The following is a 26,870-nucleotide window of genomic DNA, read 5'->3' as shown; positions in this document are numbered from 1 at the left end:
TTTGGCCTCGAGTGAACTTGCAGAAACTGACACTAAGTTATATGTATTTGATCCTTTGGTATACATAATTACAGGCTAGACATGCAGCAACGGACAAAAATAGGATGAAAGGAGTTCAATAAATGAGAGAACACACAAATGGACAAACATTCGCATGCATTCGCTGTGTAGAAGCGGAGAGGTTTGGCCCTGATAATTGAGAAAGTCAAGCCAACTCGAGGCGAGAGTTGAGCTTTACCTTTCGACCTTTATTTCAAAGAGAAATAAGAATCTTGAAAGAAGCCAATTATCAGAGCCAGGAAAGGGGTGGAGAAAATTATGAGGCGTGAAAAAAAGCGGATTTATTCAACATGCAGAACCAAAATGTGGCACTGAAAGACTTTTCCCAAGGTGCAGGAGTGAGACGTAACAGAAGGAAAAGAGAAGGCGGGCGACAAACCCTCCCCTCCGTTAGGAGTCTGGAGACACTCGAGCTGCTCTGGGACCTCCACTTCCGTCTCAGAGTTATACTAAGTCGTCTGCAAACTACCCCGTTATCTGCTCTGAGCTTTCACCAGCTCGCCAATCCAGATAATATTATAGAATATATGCTCCCTGCTATTACGTTACATTGTCTTGGATGTTGACCGTACTGGCCCATCGAGGTAATCTAATATTTGAGCAGTGTGCCTCGGACTCCGGGAGGGGGGGACTTGCTTTCCGTAGAGGTCATTTAAATGACATAATCCAACTGTTTTTAGAAAAGGAAAGAGAGGACAGCAGACGAGTGTATATACCTGGAAGCACCGTCAACCAAGCAGTGTGATAGGAGATCCCAATAGAATTACCCGCCAAGCACGTATACTCCCCAGCATCTTCAAATGTTACATTGGGCAAGTAGAGAACTTCTATCTCCTTATCTGTGGTGTTAACACCTGCGGTCTGGGGGAGAAGTAGGAAAAAGGGGAGGTGGAGGAGAAGAAAGAGAGGGGTGAAGATAAGAGCAGAGGGAGAGCGGAAAGAAGAGATGGGGAGTCACACAGAGAGACGAGGGAGAACAGAGAGAGAGAAAAAAAATGAGACCCAAAACACCAAGAGGGAAATAAGAGGAGCTGGATGGCGTCCATCGTTGAGGTTCCATCTAGAGCAAAGGATGTTGGGAGTTTCCATGGGTGAGGAGGAGACACAGATAGCACCCAGTATGCCACCAAAAAAATGTGAAAATAGAACCAATACACCAAAAATAAAAACCCAAAAAGGTTCCCGTCACCAACAAAACCTGCTAATAGAAACCACTGGACTGGACACATGCAAAAACAAACACAGAGAGCATGGAGAGCACTGCGCTGCAACACCAAACACGATCTTGACACAGCTTGCAAGAGAAGACAACTGTGACAATTTCAGTGTCTCGGTATGCAGCTCCAACCAGTGCTTCCATGGCTGCAATCAGCAGTGGAGGGAGCAGCTGAAACACAAGGGTCCAACATTAGGAGAGAGAAGGTTCTGTGAGCCCCAGGAACCACCAAGAGACCACCAGCAGGACCACCACAGCACAGCAGGTCAGGGACAAAGCCCAGGAAACCACACCAGGGAGGGTGGAAGGGAGTGTAGATGGGGTCAGGTCTTGGGGGTTACCTGGGATAACAGTGAGCCAGCCCGACTGGCTGGCCTCGCCTATATAATTGGAGACTTTACAGATATACTCTCCGGCATCTTCCTGCGTCACGTTGGTGAGGGTGAGCATCTCCACGTCGGAGCTGTTAATGCCTGAACGCTGCAATCCACACATACACACTTAGACATGTAAAATCAGTAAAATGAGTAAATCAGACATACAAATGTGACAAAAGCTACTGTATTTGAATCTGCAAGGAAAAAGAAGAGAGGAATTGCCGCCAAAAACCAGCAGGGAAAAAAAAAATCTGTTCAATAAGGGAGGAAATGTAATGTTAATTCCTTACGACTTTTGAAATTTGTCCAAAACACCTGCCACCAAGGGCAATACACAACTTAAATGAGAATAATATCTAAAAGAGGAAGTGCAGGAATGTACCTTCAACACTCGGACGTAGGGGTGTCCGTCGGGGCCGTAGCGGCTGCCATTCTGAGTGATGTGTTTCAGCCACTGGATGTGAGGCTGGGCATCGCTGTAAACCTTGCAGACAAAGCGGGCGTCTTCCCCAACGTGTACGGTGGTGTTAGCTGGGAGACCAGCCTGAAGAATAGGCCGGTGAGGGGACCGTTCTGTTGAGAGGGAGGGGAATGTTACTTTTAGGAGGCTTACCGTGTATATCAAACATTAGGGAAGTGTCTCAAAAACGTGGTATTTCCCTTTAAGAACTACACTAAACTTCATATTTCACACCTCATACTAACCCTAATCCTAACCCAAGCTACGTGAGCGTACAGATTTTAACAGACAACCAAAAAACACATCACAGTGGTGATCTAAACCAATTTGCCTGTCATGGGGAAGAGACAACTCACACAGGGAAGGACCGTGCACCTCCCAGGTCCCATGTAATGTAATGGAGTTGGGAGTCAGGTTCAGTTTCCTGATCCTAACTACATACTTCACGTGCTGAGAATGTTTCCCAGCAACCCTGACAGGTAAAATCATGACTGCCTCTTCCTTATCTTGAAGCATTTAAAGGCTTCACACAAAACAAAGAGGCCGATGCATTTATCACTCGAAGATAAAGAACTCAGGTGGAGGAGGACTTCCATACAGAAGAGTGCATATATTGCATGTGAGTAGGTTGGGGGGGGGGGGGTTGGGGGGGGGTTAAGCGAAACTATGTGCCAGTCTTGGAAAGTGAAACACCTTCATGGCACCCCCACATCTCCAGCTATCTGCATTCTTTTAAAGGCAAACATTTGGTCTGTGAATCCAAACAGAGCGAGACCTGTTGAACAATGCCCCCTTTCAAACACTGCCCGGCCCTCACAACCTCACTGAGGAGCCCACCAACCCCCACACTGACAGCAACCACCCGCCGCCACCACTCACACACACACACACACACACAAAATGACATCACTAAGCCCGGGGCACTGCAGTGCCTTTCCAAAACAAAGCCTCAAGGTAGGTGCAGTGAGTTTGTGCGTGTGTGTGTGTGTGTATAAGGGGAGGGGGGTTGTCGGAGGCTGAGGCTGTGTTTTGAAGGGCAGAGGCAGGACTAAAAAAAAGAGAGAGAAAATTAGCAGGGTGAGTGAAGGAAAGAAAAGGGATCAACAGATGGAGAGTGCAGAGACGACGAGGCAGAGACTTCTTCCATATGTCTGTCTGCCCGTCTGGCTTCCCGTTCCATCTTTCAGAAATCAGTCTGATCAGATGATTCCCACCCCCACACCCATCTTTATGCACATTCCTAGGGCTCGTCTTGTTTATTGCTCCCCCCCTCCCCCCTTCTCTCCTCCATCTTTCACAGGCATTCACAACCTCTCCACCTTTCACGAACGCAGAGAGGTGATCAATGTAAATCAGACTGTCGCCAAATCTCTCTTTAGTCAACCAAACTGAATGCTCTCTGGCATGATATGCATTGCTAAAACATGAGATATTCATTCTAACCTTCATTATAGTAGTGTAGTATCCAAATGTTAGCTGGAGCATTTAGAGCAGAATGACAATTCAGACCAAATGCCAGAATAGGCGTGCAGTGCGAGAAAATAGGCCACATCATGATTATGGAGAAACCCCAAAACAATAAAAGTTTGTGGAACAATTCTTTCTTAAATTAGATAAGTGAATATTTTGTGTGTGTGTGTGCGTGTGTGTGTTTGTGTGTGTGAGCAGAGAAGCTCCTTTATGGCCCATCGACCACATGCAAGAACGCTACACTTAAAAGGGGACAGACATGAAGAATGACGGGAAAAGAAATTGTAAAACAAGTATTTAAAAAACTAAGCCATGTTGTCCTCTCTGTCTGCAGCATGGAATGAGGGAATGGCGACAGAAAAAGCTTCGGTGGTTTCCATGAATTTAGTGATGGAATGCAAAGAGTGCGTTTACTCAAGTCCTTTACTGCACTTTATTTGCTACTTCACACTCTAACTCCAACACATTTATCTGAAAGCTGAAATTACCAGTTTATTTTCAGAGTAAGATTTCACAAACAAAATATTTTTTATGACAATGCATTTTAAATTTAACCAGTGTTTCCTAATCTGTTTGGTTTGTGACCAATTTAAATTTCCCAGATGGTTTCAATAACTTCAGTGGGGTCTAATTATCCAATTTTTCACCAAAAAGAAAATATTGAACAAAAACTAAAAACAGATTTTTGTGTCAGATCTTTGTTTTTTCTTCTTTCCTCTCCCATTAATCATCTCACAACCCCTAAGATATATTGTGTGACCCTTTTGAGGAGCCTGACCCCTAGGTTGGAAACTAATGGACTTAACTTGCTAGCTGCTTGTATATGAAATAGTTGAAACTAGCTCCACCTTGGGCAGCTAACAAAATACTGCTTACACATTAATGCATCAGTATTAACAAACTAATAATTTTACATAGAAGATTAAGTCAGTCACAGGTCATTTTTATGACAGAACAAGTAGTTTTACTTTGATATTTTCATGGAGCTTTGTACGATAATCCTAACATTAATATGGCAGCAAACGACTATTTGCTATGTAAAGATATGGTGGAGTAATAGCGTCCTGAGCAGAAGTTATGCTGTCTCTGTGTGAGTTGTAATCAGAGCTTCTCTGCTTTTTGTTATGGTAGATGGCCTGACGGTGAGTGCATGTTAGTGCATGTGTATCCTTCTGGCTAGCTAATTGCCACTGCTCTGCACTGCACTCATATGGTGCTTACTGCTTATATCAGGTGAGCTTCATCACAGATGTGTAGCATCCACCCTGGTTCCCACACAGTTAACACTGTTGGATCTGTCAGCCTTGTTGCCATTTTTAGCAGTGTTTCTGCTGTTAGCACTGTTAACTGTTAGCCGCAGGCTCAGCCATCTCCAGGTTCAGAGCCATGTGCAGACAACCTCTGAGTCATAGAAACACAAAGTTTCTGTGCTTTCATTAAATATTTTGATAAAGAACTTGTTATGAACTTGAAATCACATGAAAGAGCAGACCCCGCTGTGCTTTTTGATGTTCCACTGTAACCAACAAGTAGTGACCCGTTTCAAAAACTGAATCCATTTGTCAATTAAGTCATTAGTGGAGAAATTTGATGGCAACAGTGGTGGGATAGAGGCAGAAAGAAGAAGCGTGAGGAAACGGACCAGGGGCATTCCATGGTGTCCCATGCGAGACCGGTGAACTCTGGGTAACCGGGCAGCTTGGCACACAGGGCCCTAAGGGTCAGGGAGGGGCAGAGGCACAAGAAGAGAGCGCGGCATGGCACAGGATGGCATGGGGCTACCATCAAAGCGCCGCATGGCCACTGGGTGCCACAGTTCTGATTGAAATAGCCGACGTCTGTTTTGACTCCTCATTTACTTGTCATGTGTGTCTACTCGTGGATGTCCCACTGCGGCCTTTTCTCCAGAGGCCAGTTTGAACCAGAAAGGGCTGGTTCCTCTTGGTTTTAATAGCTGATCCTGCAGGTCATTTGAGTAAAAAAAGAGACTGATAAGAACAGCCTTTTCTGTCTCTGTTTCCCCTCCTTTTCCCTTTCAGCCCCTCTCCTCCCTCTGTCCACCCCACTATAATGGAGCAAAATGAAGCAAGAGGTTGCAGGGGGCAGTGGCTGCGGAGCCAGACGTGGAGGGGGTTTACTGCTCTGCAATAAAACAGAACAAAAAACAGAAATATGCAGTCTGAAGGAGAGCTTTAGCTAACTCCAGAGGGGAACAGAGCAGGGGGCCAGAGTTGGGGAGCGTGTGTGTGTGGACCTTCATGCATTTGTGTGCCTTTACGCTCATTGTGCAAAAACCCTCAGGTATTAAATCTCAATCTGATATAAGGAAAATAATACTCTTTATTACCATGGAGACTCTAATCAAAACAGAAGTGTGTAATTACAGTAGGTCTTCCAGGACAATGGTTGGAGACAGACAGACAGACATGGAGTGACCAGTGGCCCCTAAAACTGCTGCAGCTGCACGTCTGTCCAGGTTATCAGTGGACTATTGACCAGCCTTTAGAAGAATAACTGTGTCAGATAAACTTTGATGTGTACTGATCGTTTGTATTGTGGTTCGAGTGAGGCCAAAGGAGACATTGATCTACTATCTTTATCCCGCTCCCCGCTGTCTGCCCCACATTGATTCTGCAAACTGAGCAGAAAAACACTCTGCTTTCCGCACTCCAAAGGTCATAGTGAGGGGTTGACTGAGTTGGGTCTGAACTCATTGTAATAGTGCTGAGGGCAGCACTCTGTGTCCTCACAGACCGTCACTAAACCATCATCCACAACCGGTTTAAGTCCCCATCATACCTTAGATGACCTTAAAGAGTCATATCGCCCAATGCACCAAAAAAAAAAAAAAAACATCTTTCCACTTACCTCTTGTGGTATTGAGCCATGCTGTTTTATTAGCCAAAGATGTGGTGTGTAAATCATGGAAAATTGCATTTAAAAATCTGGACAACAATGTGGTTTTCTTTCCAGAAACTGTGTCCCTGTTATTCTGGATATTTCACAGACTTCACAGAGGAAATATTTCTTCAGTAAAATATAGTTCCAGTAATAATTTTTGTAATTTGTGTGAACTGACCCTTTAAATTGACCTTTGGAAATAAATATTTGATTATGTTGTAGCTGGTGTTTAGATGGCTGATTAGCACAAAGGATGAAACAACCACCGTTGGTCCTTCAAATAAATTAAAACAACTACAATATGTTATAAGACTCTCTCACACACACTATTATTTTTCATAAGTAATAAATATATTATACGTAGTATAATATAATAATAACCCAAATTATATAAATTAATGGAAACTAAATTAAAACTGTTGACACATGCATCTTTTTTTTCTATACACTTGGCAGCACTCCTTGACCTGCACCTGCATCCACAGTGCACCTGGGCCATCAAACACACACTATTCCCACTGTGGGAACTCTTTCCGCTTGCCTCCCCTTTCTCCAACTCCCCCTCCCTCCATCCACCCACTCCACCTTCGTTAGCCTCACAGGTGTACCGTGAGCCTGAGAGTGTGTTTTGTGCACAGTACTGACCCACTACGTCCAGGGTGTAGGTGTGGTTGATGGCTCCAAACTCGTTCTCCACCAGACAAGTGTAGTTGCCCTTGTCTGACGGCACCACGCTCTCCATGATCAGGGTCCAGTGCTGGCTGCGCACCTGGTTATGAGAAGCAGGGGTTTCTTGTTACAAGGGCACAGAAACACAGATGCGACAAATACACACATAAACACAGATGCCATTAACAGTGAGAAAGATGAAAAATGACAGAGGGGATTTTGTTTTTGAAAGATGAAAACTGATGCAGAGTGCTAAAAAAAAACAATACTGAGGCTGATGACAAGCTCCAGAATCCTCCAAAATGACTTTAACATCCAATTATTTCTTTCATTCCTGCAAAACATGACAACTGCAAGACGAAATATCCAATTTATTTTACTTTTGAGTTGTTTTGAGAGTTCTGAAAAGTAGACGTAAATGGATGAAATGGAATTTAAGTTGACAAACACACTGAGCAGAGTCCCCCTGCTTCCCTCTAATTCCTCTGTTAGCCACTGTTATCTTGGGGCGGTAAACCCCACCCTACTACTCTTAGCAGTTTCAAACACACAGTTATTCATAATTATCTGCAAAAATAGTTTCACCACCCGTGTGGAATCCACAGGTGTGAGCTAACAATAGTGTTTCCGTCTGCACACTGAAGAGACATTGCAGCCACTGCTTGCACAGGCCTACATTTCACACAATGGGGAGATTATGCTGCAGGGCTGGGCTCAGGTACAGCTTTTGTCCAACATTTGTTGACAAAAAGAGAGAAACGAGCTGCCCGCAGCGTATCTGACAGCCTGACTGTATTGTTTCCGTCACGTCGTGGCTGTTTTTTGTCTGCTCTGTAATGAGTCTGCTGAAAGCAAAAGAGAAGCGACATTAGCAGCTACATCAACATAATCTACTCCTAAACTTTCCTGGCAGGGAGATGTGTTTCCTCATAAACCGTCAGTCATTAACCAGGAACCTCGGACTCGTTCAGCACCACTGGATCTTTTCATAAATTAATTTCATAACTGTCTGATTTAGCTGTTATTCCCATCTATCAGTGTGGCTTCACAATGTAAAGTAAATGCTGCCTGTTTAGAGAGACAAAGAGGAATCGAGGTGCAAAACCTGCAATCCAAATAGACTCAGTCACAAGGGAGGAATTCTTCACATTAAGTTGTAGCGGGATTTTTTTTTTTTTTTTATATACAAAGAGGAATAAAACAACCGCACTAGCTTTACTTTCCCATGACATAGAGATTCAGGTATTTTCAGCAGTTATAAATCAACTCACACTGTTTATTTCCCAAAATGGGACCAGGGTGAGAAACAATTTCACAAGGAAACAAAGTATGGAAAGTAGTACTCATTTATGTCAACTGCTGACATCATACACACATATCATTATTCTGGCCTTCCTTCCAAGAATTAGGGAATACTTTGGAGTTCTAGGTTTAAAGGTCCCATATAATGCTCATTTTCAGGTTCATACTTTTATTTTGGGTTTCTACTAGAACATGTTTACATGCTTTGATGTTCAAAAAACACATTCTTTTTTTTCATACTGTCAGCCTGAATATACCTGTATTCACACTTTGTCTGAAACGCTCCGTTTTAGCACCGGCCTCTTTAAGCCACCTCTTGAAAAAGCCCAGTCTGCTCTGTTTGGTTTGTGGGTCTTGTACATCTACGCTCTCTGCGTCTCTGCAACGTTATGGAGCCATGGAAATGACTGTGACAGCACTGTAGCTGCACTTTGTATCTCAGATCAATCTTTTCACTGGAATTTCAGTGCAAGGCAACATCTTGAGTCCAAAGCCCTTCTTACACAGAGATCGCACTACATGACCACTACAAAGTCCCTTCTTTATGCCTAATTTGTATTTTTGCACAGAACTATAGCAGCATCATGCTGCTCCAGTGTTATTTTAGATAGCATGCTGGCATCGCTGAATCACCGAAAGGTGTGTCAAGCACGGTGTTTAGCACAACAGTGTCTGCCTCTAGTGACATACTGTACATCTGCATCATTTTTAAATCTCCTATGGTGAGTCACACGTATAACACATCGTCAAAACATCAATAATCCCATCCCACTTCCTGTTTTGTTTATACAGACACGTTTTTTGGTGCCGGTACTACCTCCCGTGGCACCTTAAAAGTAATCATACGTTATATACATATATACGGTTAGGCTGCATAAAAGCACAACATTCCTGTCTTAAACAGGCAGTGTATTAGGTGCTAATGTTGACCTCCTGTCAGCTGATGTCATTCACATAAACTGCAAAACATTACAACAGGAAATACAAAGGGACCCATTTACAGTGTTTATATTTGAGCTTAAAGCAGTCAATATTCGTGACATCACAAATACACAGAAATCCGGAAAAATTGCTTAAAGACACAGTTTCTAAACTCAGACTGTGCATTTCTTTGTGTATTGAGCGTTTTGATACTTTTACAGTTTTTATTTAGCAACTTTGCCTGTTTTATTTAAAGAACAGAAAATGTGTCTGACTTTTTTACAAATATGGGACCTTTAAATTTGAAGTCACTTTTATAAACAGAGTCAGCAAGCTGCACAGCACACCAAGCTCCTTCAGTTTAAACTTTAACCAGCTCAGCAACGCTGTTTGTAAATCACATTTCAAAACAACAGAATCACTTGCTAGAATCACATACTAGTCTCCGACCAAAAGCCTGTGGGACCTGTTCTCCCTGATTGAGTTACATCAGCATTCTCAACTCAGTTCAACCCTGACGTGACCTACCTTCACTATACGTTACTGTCTAGGGGCATTTAACCCTTAAGTCCCGGGCTTAAGTTTCTAATTGTTGGGGGTAAAGAACCATTTCGAGTTACAGTGAGAGACTCTGCAAAGTATCCTGGTGAGAGGAGGCGCACGGATGAGCAATTCCAATTTCACACCAGAAACCCTGCCCTCGTTTCCTCTGTCTACTCTCCTCCCGTCTCTCCAGTGAAGGGTGGAGAAGGGGTGAAAGGACAGCCAGAGAATGATTGGAAGAAAAAGGCTTGACGTCCCTTGTACATACATTCGTAAAAAGGAGCACAGAAAGCAGTAAAAAAAAGGCAAAAGAAAGCAGCGAGTTGACATTTGTAATAAAAAGGCATGATGTATTACTGTTTATCCTACCTTATACCCTCCCATACGGTCCTCTTGGCGGAAAGGCCTGCTGTTTTTAAGCCAGCGCAGCTTAGGCCGGGGGTTGCCTCCTGCAGCACAGCGGAACTTGACTGTATTGGCAGCTGGCACCGCATGCAGCTTCTTCTCCATCTTTGCTGACGACGTCCAATACGGAGCGCCTACAACCACAGAACAGTAGGGGTGAGATTTTCTAATCATGTCCTCAGCATTAACTGTTTGGCTTCAGGATTCTTGGACCAGCTAAGTCTGATATACATGGAAGCGTGACGGCAGAGGAGCCAAACCTGAACCATTCCTCACACTCCCAGAGACCCCCCCTAAACACACACACATACACACACCTCCTTGGCTACACTGACTGATCCGCCGTCTGCATAACATAACCCAGAGCCCCACTCTCACACAGTTAAATAAAAACACACACTTTCCCTGTAGGCTCGGCGGGGTGTTGCAGAGGGGGAAGAAACATCAGCTCTGAGGGGAGAATGTGCCTGGGCGTTGCCAAGAGGGTAACTAGACCATCACATTCAATTTCATCTCATTCCACTTACCACTTTTTTTTCTCTCCCTCCACTTCCTCCAATTACCATAGCTCCCCTGTTTATCTGCCTGTCACTTGGCTGGATATACACGGCAGGGCCTGGGATGCTTATCACCCTTGGAAAATCATTATGTGCCATCAGGGGAGAAAATGAATGTCACGTTTAACGAACGATTTTAAAGCTCTCAACGCACTTTTTTATTGAGATTGTATCTACCGCAATTTTTCCCACTGAAATCTGTCACCTTTCTTGTGTTTTGTCCATTCTCTAGGTCCCTATTTTCTCCCAATTTCTGTCTCTCAGTCAGCTGGATTTTCCTCCGAGCCCCCCGCCCGCTCTTTCTCTCTGCACCTGGGAGCATGATTGCCTAAGCAGATGGGGCTCAGAGGGGAAGAAAAACTCAAAGTCAAACAACAACCAAAACCGTCTTCCACACCATCACTTCCTCTCTGTATAGCAGCAACAGAGGGAATACCCACAGATAAGACAGCTACTGACTTTAGTATGACCCTCACACACAATCCCAGGAGAATTTTCCTGCCTGTCCAATCTGCATATTATCAGACACCTCCCATAATTTTCTCTGGCACGCACAACCGGACAAGTTGAACATACTTGGATAGTAAAGTCAGTAAACAGTGCTCTTCCTTCCTGAATGGATATATAAGCTAAGTGCTCAAACTATAATTAGTCATCCAAACTTCCTTCTCACTCTCACTATCTGAGCTTCTCTTCCTGCATCTTCATCTCGCTTCCCTCCATTCCTCTTCATGCACTCTCCCTGTCATCACTCCAGACAGAGACAGATTAGGTGGAGACTGGCCCATTGCGAGGCCGTCTCTCCGAAACGACCTCTGACCTCAAACTGGCAGCCGGGTCGGACGATGAGGTTGGGACATGAAAGGTGAGCGGTGCTGTTTCCCATGCTCTCCGTCCGGAGGGGCAGCACTTCAAACGAGACGACCCTCAGACCTCTCTCCAGATGAAGCCAAACTCTCACTGGCCCAACTGCTGTGGACTCCAGGAACCCCCGCCTCCACCCCAAAGCCCCGTGCATCCGGATCCCCACTCACGGCTGTTTATCCTAAGCTGGCCCGGGGTGAGCTGAGGTTATCGAACCTCCTGTGCTATGAGTCAAGATTTTTTTTTTCTGCCTCCGGAGAAATAAATCCATCAGTGGCCTAAAGTAGTATTTCAATGTTGAAATGTTTTCTCCTTTACCATGCATTTATGCAAGCTGAGCGGGAGGAGGCCACTGTGGGGGAAACAACATGAGATTTCAAGAATACAGTTTCGGTTTTGGTACTGGTGCTGTGATTGCCACATGTCTCCCAAATGTCAGTTTTTCACGAACTCGGAGAAACACTCTTGTTTTCAGCTTTATGTCAATGCATGTTTAGCCAATCCAAAGAATTTTTAAAGAACTTAAAGGTCAGGTGTGTAGGATTTAGTGGCATTTAGCAGTGAGGATGCAGAACTAAAACTTCTCCTGTGTGCCAAGTATGTAGAAGAACTATGGTGGCTGACACAAAAAAATTTGACTGGCCCTATCTAGAGCCAGTGTTTGGTTTGTCTGTTCTGGGCTACTGTAGAAATAACATGGCAGACTCGATGGGAGAGGACCCGCTACGTATGTAGATATAGACGGCCTATTCAAAGGTCACAAACACACAACAATTCTAATTTACAGGTGATTATACGCTAATGAAAGCATAGTGATGTGTATGAAATACCATTTCTGCCAATAGATGCCCCTAAAACTACAACCTGTACCTTTATTGAGTAGAATTTTCTCCACCTACAAATCAGTTTTTCTCAAAAATTCAAAATGAAGTATTGATAAATCCTGATGGTTTTACAGAAATATCTGACATCAACTTTTTCCAACTGAGTCCCACCCACTTCAAACAAGAGAGCTGAGCTCAGACAAAATAAAAATACTGAAATCACTGCTGTGACATCGCCAAAACGGTTCAAACTTTGGCAGAAAATTGCTTGTTCGTGTAGGACCCCATTACTTATTGTGAGGAGCTGATTAAATAGGTTTTTGAGGCCTTTAAAATACTTTTATCCAAGCTTTTTCTTGTGACCTTACAACTTTGTTTCCATAAAATCGACTTTTTTCGTAGAAATTATGACATCATCGTCATAATATAACTTCATCATAAATGTGCAACTTAATTCCCTTAATATGACTTTCTTTTCAAAATACTATGACTTTATTTTAAAAAATCTTTAATTTGTTTCCCAACAGTGGCCATAACCTTCAACTTAATGTTGCAAACTGGAAGCCTCAAATAGTAGATTGATTTTTTCACTTCAGTACCTATTTGTGCATGTAACAGGACATCAGTGAAGATCTCCTATTTATTCATTAACAGTATAAAAACGGTTCCCCCTGGGCCGTGCATGAGTGCTTTAGCTGTGTGCTTCATGTTTCGGTCTTAACTTTAATTATGCTGCTGTGATAGATGTGTTCTTGCATGAAGATCCTGCAGTGCAGCTTTAACTACAGACGAGGCACAATGACAGTGAGTGATGATGTAAACAAAAGCAAGCAAAGTCATCTACTGGACAGACACTTTGCAACAGAAACAGGAGAGCATGCAGAAAGCAAAGCTCCACGTGGCTCTTCAACTTCATCATGACATCACTGCTACCCTCCTCCAACCCCCCACCACCTTCACCCTTCCCCAAAACACAGCTTCCCTCACAGATCCCTGTAGAGGCTCTTCCATGTCTCTTCCAATAACACCACCCACTGCTGAAAATGGACAAACACTTTGGACCAACCTATGTTGTTCAATCTTCGACACAAAGTCAAGTCAAAATGCTCTGTTTTGCTGTGGCCTGATGCCCAACCCATTCTGAGAGCTCCAGAAGAAGAAAAAAAAGAGCCACGAATATAAAGCTACACCCCACACTCTCTACTCTCATTCCCTCCCACGCCTACATGCACCCTCCTCCCTCGCTCCAGTCCTCGGCCCGAGGCCAAGGCTCCACGCCATGCTCAGAGAAGCTGGTGCTGATCCAACAACCCCCCCCCCTTCTCCCGCTGCCTCTTTTCCTTCTCCTCTTCTTCCGCCTTTCTTTTAATAATAATCTTGGTTTTGAATTTTCAAAAACACACACGGCGAGAAAATGCGACTATACTGCCAGAACAACTTTCTCTTTGTTTTCAAACAGCTTATTACCACCAGAATGGCTGGATCTTTTCCCTCTCCCCCCATTTTTCCCCTCTTGCTGAGTTCCTCTCTCTCCCCATATTTAATGGATTTCAGGCAATTACAGTCAGCCCAAAAGTGGAGGAGGAGGACTCACGGTGAGACGTGATGCGTGTGGAGAATTTTAACAAGATGTGGAAGCCCTCATCTTTACTTCAGCAAGTGTGTGTGTATGTGAGCGCTTGCGTGTGTGCACGTGGCTACATAAACACCCCCAGATATTCACCAACATATACACAAAGTTGGATAAAAACTTTCACTTTCTCTCACTCTCACACACACACACAACACACGCAAAGACACACACACACACACGCAGACCCATTAGGTGGGTAACTGGGTCCAGATGGGTTGTCTTTCATAATGGATGAGCCCAGCTGACTGACTGGCTCGCTGGCTCCATGAGGCCTGACTACCTGAGGGACACTAGCTGAAGGAATGTCAGGAATCTCAGTATTCCCTAGAGAGAGAGACACACACACACACACACACACACACACACACACACACACTATACAACACACGCTCCAAACTTTCACAGTCTAGGCCTATACAGGAATGCTAAGGTATAGAGTAGCAGAGATGTGTTAGCAATGCTGAAATGAGTTTTGGCAGTGCTAACAGCCATCCCGATATAATAGACAAAATCCGCTTTTTCTCCAGCCTTAATCATAATCTCACAGTCTGAACTGCACTAATAAACACTGACAAAGCTAAGTAGATTATTTCACTTAGGGATTAAGTCTTTGTGAGTGTTTGGCTATCACAATCAGCATTCCAGACTTAAGTTTTAACATGCTGTAAAGGACTGCTCTTTTGATATTTTAGACCAGGATGTGGCTTCAAAGGTATGTAAAATTTTACCTTTAGGGCCCTGACACATCAGGCTGACAAGTCAGCCATCAGTCAGTGTCAGGCTGTCTGTAAGTATGGATCCTGATTGGCAGTGTACAAGAGGAGAGACGAAAGAAAGTGAGGAAAAGCTCATATCTTTTTTCTATGTCCAAAATTTGTCTCTTTGGTGTGACATTGAAATCTTACCTATGAGAAACTGTATGCAGTGTGATCAACATAGCATCGTTGAATCATCACACATGACACAACTTGCAAACACACTGTGTCGCTGCTATTTTCATTTCCTAGTTTCCTGAAATTTCCCTTAATATTCCAAATGCTACTATAGGAAGTAAAATGCGGTTATTTTCACTAGTCTGAGGGTCATGCATTTGCTATTTTTATCGGGGGAGGTCCTGAAAGAATAGCAATAGCAGCTAGGAGAGTGAGAGTTGAGTTCACAATAGAAACAACATTGCAGAGACAGAGAGTGTTTGTGGAGATAAAACAGGGTCAGATGAGTGCAGCCACAGGCTTTTACTGTCACTTTATGTGGATTGCTCAATCTATGGGTGGCAGTGAGGAAGGGTAGCGCAACAGTAACTCTTTCATCCCTCTTTCCGTTCTGCCCATACTCACTTATCTGCTCTCCGTCCGCCCCCGTGTCCTCCGATCGCTCTGTATCGTCCTCATCATCCCCCGACGAGATGGCATCTGCACAGAGTAACCACGGTTACTGCCAACCTTTCGCAACCTGCATGCACACGCGTACGGTACTGCATGCAGAAATTTTCATGCAGTCACTTCTGCGCAAATTTTCACACACAAAGTTGCAGAGAAATGCTAAAGCTGGGCCGTTCCTTTAATAAATCTTGAGTTTTCCAGAAAGAACAAAAATCAGGCTGTTCAGTGCTGACCATATCTACTCCATGGCCGCTTCCTTGACTCAACCACGCTGAGTCCAACCTTAAATTACTCTGTCCCATCCTGACCTGCCTCATCCCTGACTCACCTGTGACATTCACTATGAAGCAGACCGTGTCTTTGCCCACGCTGGTGCAGGTGTACAGGCCTGAATCCTTGGGCGTGGCATCACGGATCTGCAGCACCTCCTGCTCTATCACCGTGCGGTTGTTGGTGCCCAGAGAGCTGCCATCTTTGGTCCAGGTGATGGTCCCCGTCGGTGGCAGAGGGCAGCTCAGCTTCAGCAACTCCCCCGGGTGCACCGAGCACACCGTGGGCTTTGAAATTTGGTATTTGTTCGATGCCTCTGCAGAGCGAATGAGGGGAGGAAGGGGAGGAGGTGGAAGGGATGGAGGTGGGGGAGGCAAAGGACAGATTGGAGGAGGAAGAGGGTGCACAAGAAGGAGGAAAGAGAGGTGGGAGAGGAAGAAACAAGCCATAGTGTAAGAAACAAAAACACCACAAAACCCCCAAATGGATGCACTTGAATCAACTTATGCAGGAGGAGCAATACAGAAAAGAGGAGGCCCATTTTTAAAAAAACGTCACACCAACATGTCGTTACCCAACTCCCAGTCAGTCATTTGAAATGGAGCCCTCAGAAAATACCACTATCCTGTTATCAAGTGTGCGGTGTGATTGCCGTTCATAGAGCATGCAGTTACGGCCAGAGCAGCATGTGTAGAGATAAAAAAACAATTGATGCTTTGCGAGCAGGTGAGAATTGAACACACCCCACCCCCCCACTACTAACATCCATCCCATGTAGCATAAATACCAAGCAGCCAGTGTGTTTAGGTGAGTAGGAACAGCACAGAAGGATCCTAAAAAAACAGGTAATAAAAACTCCAGCGCGTCTGCCCATCAGAAAAGAAAGCAGCCAAAAAGGTCTGGGACGGAAGCGGTTGTCAGGCAGGGGAAGGGGGAAGAGGGGTAGGGGAAGTTGGGGGAGGTAGCTCTCTTTGGTTTTGACTTTGCGCATAAGCTTCGAAAACCTTGACCCTGGCTGACCTAGCCTGACTCTTCTGTTTTCCGTCTCTCTGTTCTTCGTTCTCGGCCATGGAGGATCTACAACCAAAGGATCTGCCGGCCAAAGCAGAGAGCAAGAAACTCCTGTCGACTCCAAAGTGCATAAAACCTTCACTTCTGGGAGAAAATCCAAGTCCGCCTGCGAGTGCATGTGTGTACACCGTGTCCTCTGACTTGTACAACTGCACAGAGGGAGTGAGGTGAATGTCCAATATATCAAAGGGAATTCGGAGTGTCCGTAGCTGAGACATGAACTCCTACATCAGGACGGATTTTATCCATGCAAACTCTACACTGTGACTGAATGTTGAGCAAAAAGTGTATAGGGGGAGGGGGGCTGCCCGAAATACAAGCTGGCTCCTTCCATATGTGCCAAAGCCAATTCCAGTCACCTTAAGGCTCTTGAAGACTTTAACACACACACACACACACACACACACACACACACACACACAGAGTCATGCACGAGTGTGTATATTCACCCAAACGATCTCTGCATGCGTCCACAGTGAGAAAAAACTGTAGTTTTGTAGCTCAAAAATGTCTGTTAGTGTTTTTTTTCCTCAGTAGAAACTGAAGACAAAAAAAGGGATTTAAAAGGTTTAAGGGGGAGTTGCAACAATAGAAAATCATAAAAAAAAGCCAGATGAAGGTATATGTAGTGTTTGACTGAAGGCTGATAGGTGTAATTATAGAGGCAGTGGTACTCCCAGCCTTTCCTGTACCTCAATACACCTTTTCAACAACATTCCACCCCTTTTACGTGCCCTCAGTGTGTGTGAAATGTAAAGTATACACACACACACACACACTCCAGCCTCGACAGGAAGGGAAAGTCATTCCGCCACAAGCCAGCGGTTGAGGCATGTGTGCGAGCCTCTAAATGTTCCCCCTGGGCAAGTAGACAAACACAGACAGGTACAGTTCCTGAATTGTCTTTTTTTTTCCCCTTTCTCCCTCTTTCCTTCGATCCGGAAATAATTAACCCCTCCTTCTCCACCCAGGACTGAGTGTGTGGTCTGATAAGAGGTGGAGCTCCTGTGCTGATTGATGGGAGCTGCCTCCGCTACCTTTTACGACGTGGTTTTCCACACCGGGGGCCACTGCCTTTTGCCTTGATATTATTACTGGCTTCAGCTTTTTTCCTTTGCTGTTTAATTTAGGATTTTGGAGATTTAGAGATGTCATAAGTGCCAGGACACAAAGCCTTGTGTGTAACTGCTGGGAATTCAGCAGGTATGGGCAACTGCAAGAGCCCTGTGATGAGGCTGACGTAGTAGCGCAACACCTGGAATGCACACAAACGCACACAAACACATACACACACAGGCTGCACTGTGAAGAAAAAGGGAAGGCACTGAGGTGCTTCATAAAGAGATGATACAAACACATGGATGTGCATGTGTGTAACACTTCAAGGAAAGATCTGAGGAAGGAGACATGGAAGGAAGGAAAATAAGTACGGAGGAAGGAATCTCTCCAAATGGTGCATCTGATTAGAGAAAGCATGCATGTGTCAGTTCTGCCTTCATCATTCTTCGTTCTTATCTCTGCTGTGTCCATCTGTCCCCCTGCATCAACACCTCCTCCTGCTTCTCCTTCATTTCCCCCTGCAGCTTTCCCCTCTCCTTCCCACACTTCCCCACCCCCTGCTGACCCTGCTGACCTAACCCTGACCCTTCCCAAATCTGTTTACACCTCTAGCATGCCCGATTGTTCGTGGGAACCTGTGTCGCGAAAGCACATACACACAAAGTGAATGCAGCAAAAACTGACAGAAACTTTGCAAACACCAAAAAAATAAAGATACAGAGTTTGCAGCTTAATAAATAGATGTAGCAGACACGTGCACACCAGGAGATACAGGCCTTGACACGCACTCACACACACCTTGAAGACAGTCTACAAGGGTCTGGGGATGCATGCTGAGTTGAAGAGCTGAAACACTTCACTGCAGATTTTTCATCTCTGCAAAGTTTCATCGCACTCTGCACCGTAGGAGGGGGCGGGAGCCTCTCTATCTCATACTCACACTTTTGCTCGATTTCTATCAAACGGCTTTCTCGTCTCCCCCTCCCTCCGTCACCACTATCATTTTGCCTCTCTTCTCCTGAAGCGCACCTCCATTTCAAAACCATCTCTCTCTTTTCTCTGACAGCTATTACAAGTGTCTATCAGGTGTGATAGATTTGGGACGTCCACTCCTGGCTATCTCCTCGTCCTCACTCGCACCGTCTGGGCTGACGATAATTAGTCTCACCGCCTGAGTGTCTGCGGCAAAATGCAGTGAGCAATTCCCACCAACGTCTCCTTGACACCTGTCTTTCTGTCTGTCTGTCAATTCGGTGAGAGCCAAGCTTGGCAAAGTGGCGAGGGCGGAGTTTACATCAGATTTTTTTCCATAAATTATCTTATGAATTTACTTCCGCAGGGAGGTACATTCGGCTGCAAATCTATTCTCCCATCTCCTCCCTGTCGCGTTCTGCACAACAGGATAGGCGGACTAAATGTAATGACTGCCATCTGAGACACACACTCAGCATGCATGCAGACCAACACACACACACATACATACACACACACACACACACACACACACACACACACACACACACACACACTGCCAAATCACATTATCTCTGCTGCCCGTCTTATCCCTTCTTTCTTCCTCTCCTCTTTCCTCTGTATCCTCCTCACGTAGTCAAATCCCAGGACTTTTCTCCCCTTTTTTGTCTCTCCCCTCTTTTCTGATGTCAGTGTCTTTTCACATTCAAATCCCTCTTTAGCTTTTTTTAGTATGACAAAGGAGCAGCTCCATGAACTGGCTCCTGCTGGCGTCCATGGCAACAGCCCCCTCCGCTTCACCCCCTCCATCAAGGCATTCCCTGAACCCCACCCGACCCCTTTAACCCACTGGATAACCCCTTATCTTCCAAAATCTTCTGAGGGTGAAGCTCTCGTGACCCTCGGAGTAGAGCTTCCCTCTACTTAGAGAGATTAAACTTCTTTTTTTTTTTATTATCGATGAATCTGCCAATTACTTTCTCCCCTCACAACTTCCCAGACTGCAGGCAGACATCTGTAAATATCATGTTTTGTCAATCCAAAGATCCAAAACTCACAGATAGCTAGTTTACAGTAAGATAAAACATAGAAAAGCAGCAAATTCTCACATTACTAGAAGCTGGAACCAGAAAGCTTTTGGCATATTTCACTGTTTCTTAAATGAAAAATGGCTAAAATGATTGACTGATCATCGAAATAGTTGTTGATTATTTTTCGACTTATTGTCTCTACTCTGATATGCTGATTTACATAATAAGAAGCACTATTTTTCCAGAAAAGCAAGCATGTAGAAGAATCAGTGCCTTGCACAGAAACACAAGCACTGCAACTACTCTAAAAACTTAAATGGTAGATGCAACATTATCTAGCAAAATGCATACCTTTCTTTTTTATGAAACTGCATCCTTAGTTTTGTGTCAGAGTCTATATTTTTATTTTATTAACTGGTTTTAGTCAGTGTCTTTCCTCCATCATCCTGCACCCTATTCATGCTGGCTCAGATTTCCCTCTGCCTCCTCCCGTACACCGGACAGTCCACTGAGACTTGAGGCACAAGCTGGCACAGGTCGCAGCTCTTCCCAGCCTCTTATCAGACAGGTGTGAGATCGAGCAGTGGAGTGACAAGGTATTTTCTGGCACATCAGCCAAGGCAAACAGTAAGTGCGCGCACACACACACACACACACACTCAAACCTTCAAGTTTAACACCAGCCAACGGCAGGCCAATAAAAGTCATTGTGTGGAGGCCATACATTCAGCCCCCCCAGTCACACCACCAGCTTACACACTGCGTTTGTTTTGGGTTCAGTTCCATTGCCATCGCCACAGTCACACACACACAGACACACACTCGGGGTCATTAAGCAGCCAGCTGACTCTTTTATACTTTTACCACCGTACTCCTGCTGTGTAGATAGCACAGCAACTTCCTCACAGTCCCACCTACAACTATCAACAGTCTACTGAAAACTATGATCTTAATTAGCAGTCTATAATCATCATGACTGTTAATGAAGTAAAGGCAATCGCTGATGTGTTTAACGCAAGCTGACTTATTAAATAAGGTACAGCATAACGGTGGAGACTTAATTAAGAGCAGAAATCATGCAGCAAATAAACACAGAGATGTGCCAGCAGAGCAATTATGTTCCGACAGCGCACAGAAATTTTTCAAGAAATAAAACTTGTCTTTTGTCAACTAGAATCCATCCTTTTTTGTGTCTGTTTGAGCATAAAAGACTCATCCTTCACACATAATGTAGCCTTTATTTATTTAACCACTCAACTCTTTTGAAGTGTTTGCCTCCATGCTGATCAGAGCTTTTTCTGAAGAACAGAATTTGGCAGGGGAGTACAGGAAAGTACAGCCAGACCATGAGCTGACTTCTGTCAGCTGCACTCACATTCAGCCTTCGTTCCAGTCAGAGTGCCTGGTGCCACATTTATTCCACGTTTTTAATGCAAAGAGAGGCCTGGCGGAGCAGACCAGAGAGCACTGAATACCAATGTTAAAGACACACACCTGCTGTGTTTGGCACCATTGTTATTCAGCTCAGTCAGAGTATTTTAATCACTGTGCAAGCGGAGAACGCCTGGACAAGGTAAACACTCCCATAGATATTGAAGTGGCTACAGGGACAACAATAGGTCTGTTGTGGAGGCCTTAACCAGCGCGCTCGCTCTACTTCTACTGTTACAGCATCCACAGGTAAACAAACTAGCGGGGCCACCGGGGGTGCAGGCGTGGGCTCTATGGAGACAACACTGATATGCAATCTGACGAATCTACAACATATTACTGCTCCCATGTATAGGCAGTGGTGTGACCCTGGCTGCAGGGCAGAAAGGGGGTGGAGGGGTGGAAAACCTGCATCTCTGTAGGGGGCAGGACCAGCCAATCTGTCTGCAGAACATATATGCTCTCCAGGTGACACCAGTGACGCCCATCAGGAGCGAAGAACGGAAGGAGACCACAACAAGCCAGATTCAATCACACACACAGCTGCGGTTCAATAAAATGTTTGCCATGTGCAGCAGGGAAACTGACTCGGGATCAGATAAGGGCTCTCTGTGCCCCGTTGATCCCTCATCATGTGACCCCCAGGTCTAGCCACTTAATCTCCAGTCACATGACTTCATCGCAGCCCAGCGCTCTGTAATCTCTCCATCTAAAGGAAGAAGTCAAATATGCACAAATCCTCTTAGACCTTTCCTGGAGGATTGTATAACTCTGGAAAAGTCTCTCCCTGTGTCCTCTCTTTAGCCATGCAAAGCATAGCGTCGGGGCCATGTGGGGCTCTGAACCCACAGACACGGAGCCAAACAGTCTGTGACAGAACAACAAAAACATCAACAGGGGAGCTCAGAAGGCCTCTCATCAACGCTACCTGACCTCGAGGGCAAAGGGTAAGACAAGGTACAGAGTGTTTGTGTGTGTGTAGAGAGAGAGAGATGGGGGAGGTGGCTTTAAAAAAAAAGTGATGCTCTGTTGTTGGCCCAACTTACAATTAGCATGCTGATTAAAAGCCCGGGAACAAAAGGCTTTGGAATGTGAGTTACCATCCATCACAACAACTCTAATTAGCTAGTCTCTGACCAGACTGGAGACAGAAAATGGAGAAGCCTCAAAAGAAAAGAAAACAAAGGGCTTTTGCTTAACTTTTTCTAATAAAAAAATATGCATTAAAAAAATGTAAATTCACAAACTTTGCTTAAAATGGAGCAGACAAGCAGCCGTGACTAGAAGAAGCAAACCAAAGCCCTGAACTCTGTATCCTCATTTCTCCCTTTCCCACCCTCTTTATGCGTCTTTCCAGGCAAGCAGGGCATGAGAGAAAATGCCACCATAAAGTGTCTCACCCTCCTTCACAGCTCTCCCTTGTCCTCCCACGCGGGGTCACAAACCTGCCTTTAACACTCAAGTATACCCTGAACTACCACAGACATCAGCGGAAGAAATTAAACAAAAAAGTGTGACTCATGGGCTCACGGTGAGGAGACAAGAGGCTTAAAAAAAGAAAGTTTTCTCTGCAAGAAGTTTTTAAGTACTAATTTGTAAGTGTACAAGTGACAGTGAAACCATGCTGTTTTGTTACTGTTCAATCTTCAAATGATCAAATCTTCAAATCTAAATATCCCTCATTTTTGCTTGAGTTCGATTATAGATTTTTTTTTATCCATTGGTGTTTAAGTTAAGGACAGGAATTTCAAGGACAGGATGCAAAAGTTAACAAAAACTCCTGTCAGGTTTAAAATGAGAAACAAACAAACTTGACAGAGCTACACCTGCTCTCTAAAAACAAAACAAACAAATGGTTTTTGCCACCTCCCACACTTCTTTTCTGTCTCTTCCCATCACCCCCTGCTGCTTACCTTCAGGTTCCAGAGTGGCCTCCTCCTCCTTGGTGCCGGTGAGGGGTGGCCGGGCCACGCTGACGGTCAGCAGAGACAGCAGGACAGCGGCCAGCAGCCAGGCCCACGAGGCCATCCCGTTAGTGGGGGCAAGCGCTCCCCATACCCCCCTTCTCCACCTCCCCCTGGACACTGATCCCATCTGAGGGAGTCCGCCCAACCATCAACTGCTCCCGGGTCGGCCTGTCACTCAGTGGAATTCAATCACCTGGGCTGGGAGGTGAATGAGAGGAGGAAAGAAGAGCGAGGAAAAAGAAAATTTGTTATTAAGGAATCATTTCAAAGAACTTCTTCCTCTTTACTTCATTTTTTGGACAAAGTGAGACAGAAAAATGAAGCGCGAGAAGCAACAGAAACAGAAGGTTTCAAAATGCTGTCAAACAAGCCGTGCCACAGACATACCAAAGCTGTGAGGCACCGGCAGTCAACACAAACTGCATCTATCTTTACCTCACATCTATAATTAAAATATGGTTTAGAGAAGCAAATTAAGAGCTCTTTTTTGATGTCCTCCTAAGACACACTGCTGCATTACAGTTCAAAAACTGGACTTTTTTCAAGTTTATGCAAATGTGATTTCATACAAATTTGACGTTTATTCTGTATCAATTTATCAAACTGCCTCAATTCTTTCTTCAAAATTAATAATAATTAAAAAAAATATGTATTCTTAACTGATGAGGCATAATCTAATTTCAAAATATTGGCACGAGATGGCCAGCAGATCAGCCAATGTGGCACCAATCTGATATACTTGGACCTCGTTTATTCCCGTGCGCAACAGATGCGCCAAACCTGTTGCCCGCGCTGCTTCATCCGTGTTAATCGAGAGGTTCTTATTGCATTTGCGTGACTTGATTATAAAACCAGCAAGGCTTTAATTGAAATGCAATATTGCAATATTGGACACACACACACTCTCTCACACAGCAATCTGTTTAGCCAGACATCTGCGGTTCAACCGTGGTGAAGTGTCTCAGGAGGTTTGGTGAAGTCACGCTTCCCTGCGCTCCTTCTGCTCCAGCTGGACGTATCGATTGGTTTTTACCCGCAAAGACACATGTAGTTTGACTTTTACAGAGCACAACCCGAAAACGTGCAGGCTGATTTCTCTTTAATTCAGCCCTCAGGGACTACACGCGACACGGATAGTGGACGCGCACATGATGTCCGGGTGAATCCATGAATGTATCCCGACATCCTCCAACTCCATTAGAGATTTACGCAGTGGGTTGATTTTGCAATTAAGGCGAATAATTCTGCATAGTTATAGCTAAGACGGATGAAATATTTATGAATTGTAAAGCAATCAGTGAACCAATGAAGCACTGAGCTTACTGCTGTCTGCAAACTTCAGCAAGACGAATAAGACCAGATTTACCCAGAAACCTCCATTCGTTTTACATCATTAAACAAGTGTGTTGGTCACAAAATAAAAAAAACTTAAAAAAAAAAAAAAGGATATTTTTACAGCTATCAAATGTAACAAAAAGCTTATACTAAAAGTGATAAAAGTACAGATAAATAAGATTCGAAGAGTTTATATAATGTACCTCTTATTGAAAAATGTGTGTTCTCATGTTGCTGATGACATGACATTTGGGCACATGTGGGACTTTGTTCCATACAGGACCACAGCCTTCATTTAAGACCGGGCTCTGAATGAAATTTCTTGGCACTGATTGAATTCCTATTGAAATTCAAATCAGTTGGCTTTTTCCACAATGGGGGCTCATTTGGAGCTGCTCAGTGATTTAGGGCTCCGGCACCAAGCAGTGAAAAAACAACTGCGGTCACGGGATAATTGGCACCATAAATGCAATGTAGAAAATTAAGCAAAGTAATAAATAACCAGGACACTTGTTAATGGGCCCTAAAGTGATGATGCAAGTGCTGCATTAGTTTCTCCACACTGAAATTTAGAATGGTAGAAAAACACACAAATAAAGCAAATTGCATTATTTTGCTAGATGTGAAATTTGGGGGAAAAAAAAAAAACTTTATGGAGAACTCATTCAAAATGTCTCAAAAATGAATCCTTGGTTGGGAAAACTCTGAAAAGTTTAACTTTAAAGAGTAAAATAGTTTTTATTTTGTAATGCAACCGCAAAAATAAATAAATAAATAAAATGGTACAAACCCCCCCAAAAGCATCTACCACTTATTGGTCCTCACAGCCGAAACCTGACAGATAAGACTGTAAAGCTTTAGACGCAAACATAAAATACTTACCAGGGAGGAATAAAATCGTGGAGATCTCTGTTTTGGCATGCACAGATAAGGGAGGAGAGAGCATGAGCTGAATCCAGAGGGAGGAATGTCTCCAACTCCACAATGCACCAAAAAAATCTGCGAGGCGCTGCCTTTTTCAGTTTACTATTCCACAAACAGCCGGCATCAACTCAGATCAGAGGGATATAATCCAACCCCGACTGGCAGCGTAGTCCAATGCCATGCAAAGAAATCCGAGTTTACACGCGTTATCCTTCATAAACAGCTCGGAAAACCATACCGCTGTCCCCCCGAAACTTTCCTCCCCGTCACCAAGTTTCTTCCAGGGCGCAAAACATGCCCAGTGTTCCCGAGCAGCGCACTTGTTAACTAAAAAGAAAGTTTGCAGCCACTAAGGAGGTGGAACGGGGCTTTAAAAGGTACGAGAGGATAGTTGTCCGGTGCAAAATGTCATAAAATCCATCAATGTGCGTCCCCCTGGTGAAAAGAGCGTCTTTCGCGTCTCTTTCTCGTCTTCCGCCGACAGTCCTCGCACTGTTTCTCAGACGCTTTGTCAGGTTTACTAGGTTTTTTCTCCTCCTTACGTCTCCACACACTGCCCTCCTCCTTCACTCCAGTGGGTGTCATTCCCCCCCAAGCACCCCCAGTGTAATTCGAGCCGCTTCCTGGCCGCAGTGCCTTTGGGCCCTGCCTTCCTCCGCCCATCAAACTGCAGCGCTGCCTGCCCGCCTGCCTGCCCTGCGCTCAACTTGCTCAAACTGGGGCCAATACGAGAAGGGCCCCCGCTCTGCTGCGCTCCGGAGCTGTCCAACCGCAGTAACAACGCCCCTCTGTGGCCAAGACGCAACATCTGCAGGACACACACACAGACCCACAAGGCATCCATACAGTATATTTTAGCATATTTATGCTGCAGTGGTGGGAGAAATATCTAGATCATTTTCGAAAAGTATCACAAAACATAGTAAAATACAACTTATGTCCAGGAAAAAGTGCAAAGTACTTTCATCAGCATTCTCAGCAAAAGAATGATTCAGCGTATAAACCATGTCACCAGCTTCTAAATTTGATACATCATGAAGCAAATTATCCAACAAAGTAGTTAAATGCATCAGCAGTAATACAGCAATATGAAGATATGCATAAATAATAAGTTTAAGGTACTTTTATCTGCCATGTAGTAACTATATCTATGGATTTAAAAGTACAATATTTCCCTCAGATGTGAAGTTGAAGAATAGAGGAGCATAAAATGAAAATACACAAGT

The 26,870-nt window shown here is 44.4% G+C and overlaps 1 protein-coding gene across 6 annotated transcripts in view; it reads right to left on the bottom strand.

Annotated features, from left to right (window-relative positions):
- Nucleotides 1–26,235, bottom strand: part of fgfr2 (fibroblast growth factor receptor 2) — a 45,854-nt gene extending 19,619 nt beyond the window's left edge. For 2 of the 6 annotated variants that reach the window (XM_042501525.1, XM_042501526.1), the window contains exons 1-8: nt 25,603–26,235; nt 23,332–23,583; nt 15,913–16,170; nt 15,540–15,614; nt 10,289–10,458; nt 7,130–7,253; nt 2,036–2,226; nt 1,618–1,756 (exon numbers count right to left, since the gene is read on the bottom strand). In XM_042501525.1, the coding sequence (XP_042357459.1) occupies nt 1,618–1,756; nt 2,036–2,226; nt 7,130–7,253; nt 10,289–10,458; nt 15,540–15,614; nt 15,913–16,170; nt 23,332–23,512 (1,138 nt within the window). In that variant the 5' untranslated portion in view covers nt 23,513–23,583; nt 25,603–26,235. Of the gene's footprint in view, nt 1–776; nt 922–1,617; nt 1,757–2,035; nt 2,227–7,129; nt 7,254–10,288; nt 10,459–15,539; nt 15,615–15,912; nt 16,171–23,331; nt 23,584–25,602 lie in introns of all 6 variants that reach the window. The other 4 variants (XM_042501522.1, XM_042501524.1, XM_042501527.1 and 1 more) reach the window with 3 other exon arrangements.
- Nucleotides 26,236–26,870: the final 635 nt, after the last annotated feature.

The sequence above is a fragment of the Plectropomus leopardus genome, chromosome 15 (assembly GCF_008729295.1).
Source record: "Plectropomus leopardus isolate mb chromosome 15, YSFRI_Pleo_2.0, whole genome shotgun sequence".
Lineage (NCBI taxonomy): Eukaryota > Metazoa > Chordata > Actinopteri > Perciformes > Serranidae > Plectropomus > Plectropomus leopardus.
Note: the sequence above shows the minus strand (reverse complement) of the source record. Positions and strands in the feature narration are given on the sequence as shown.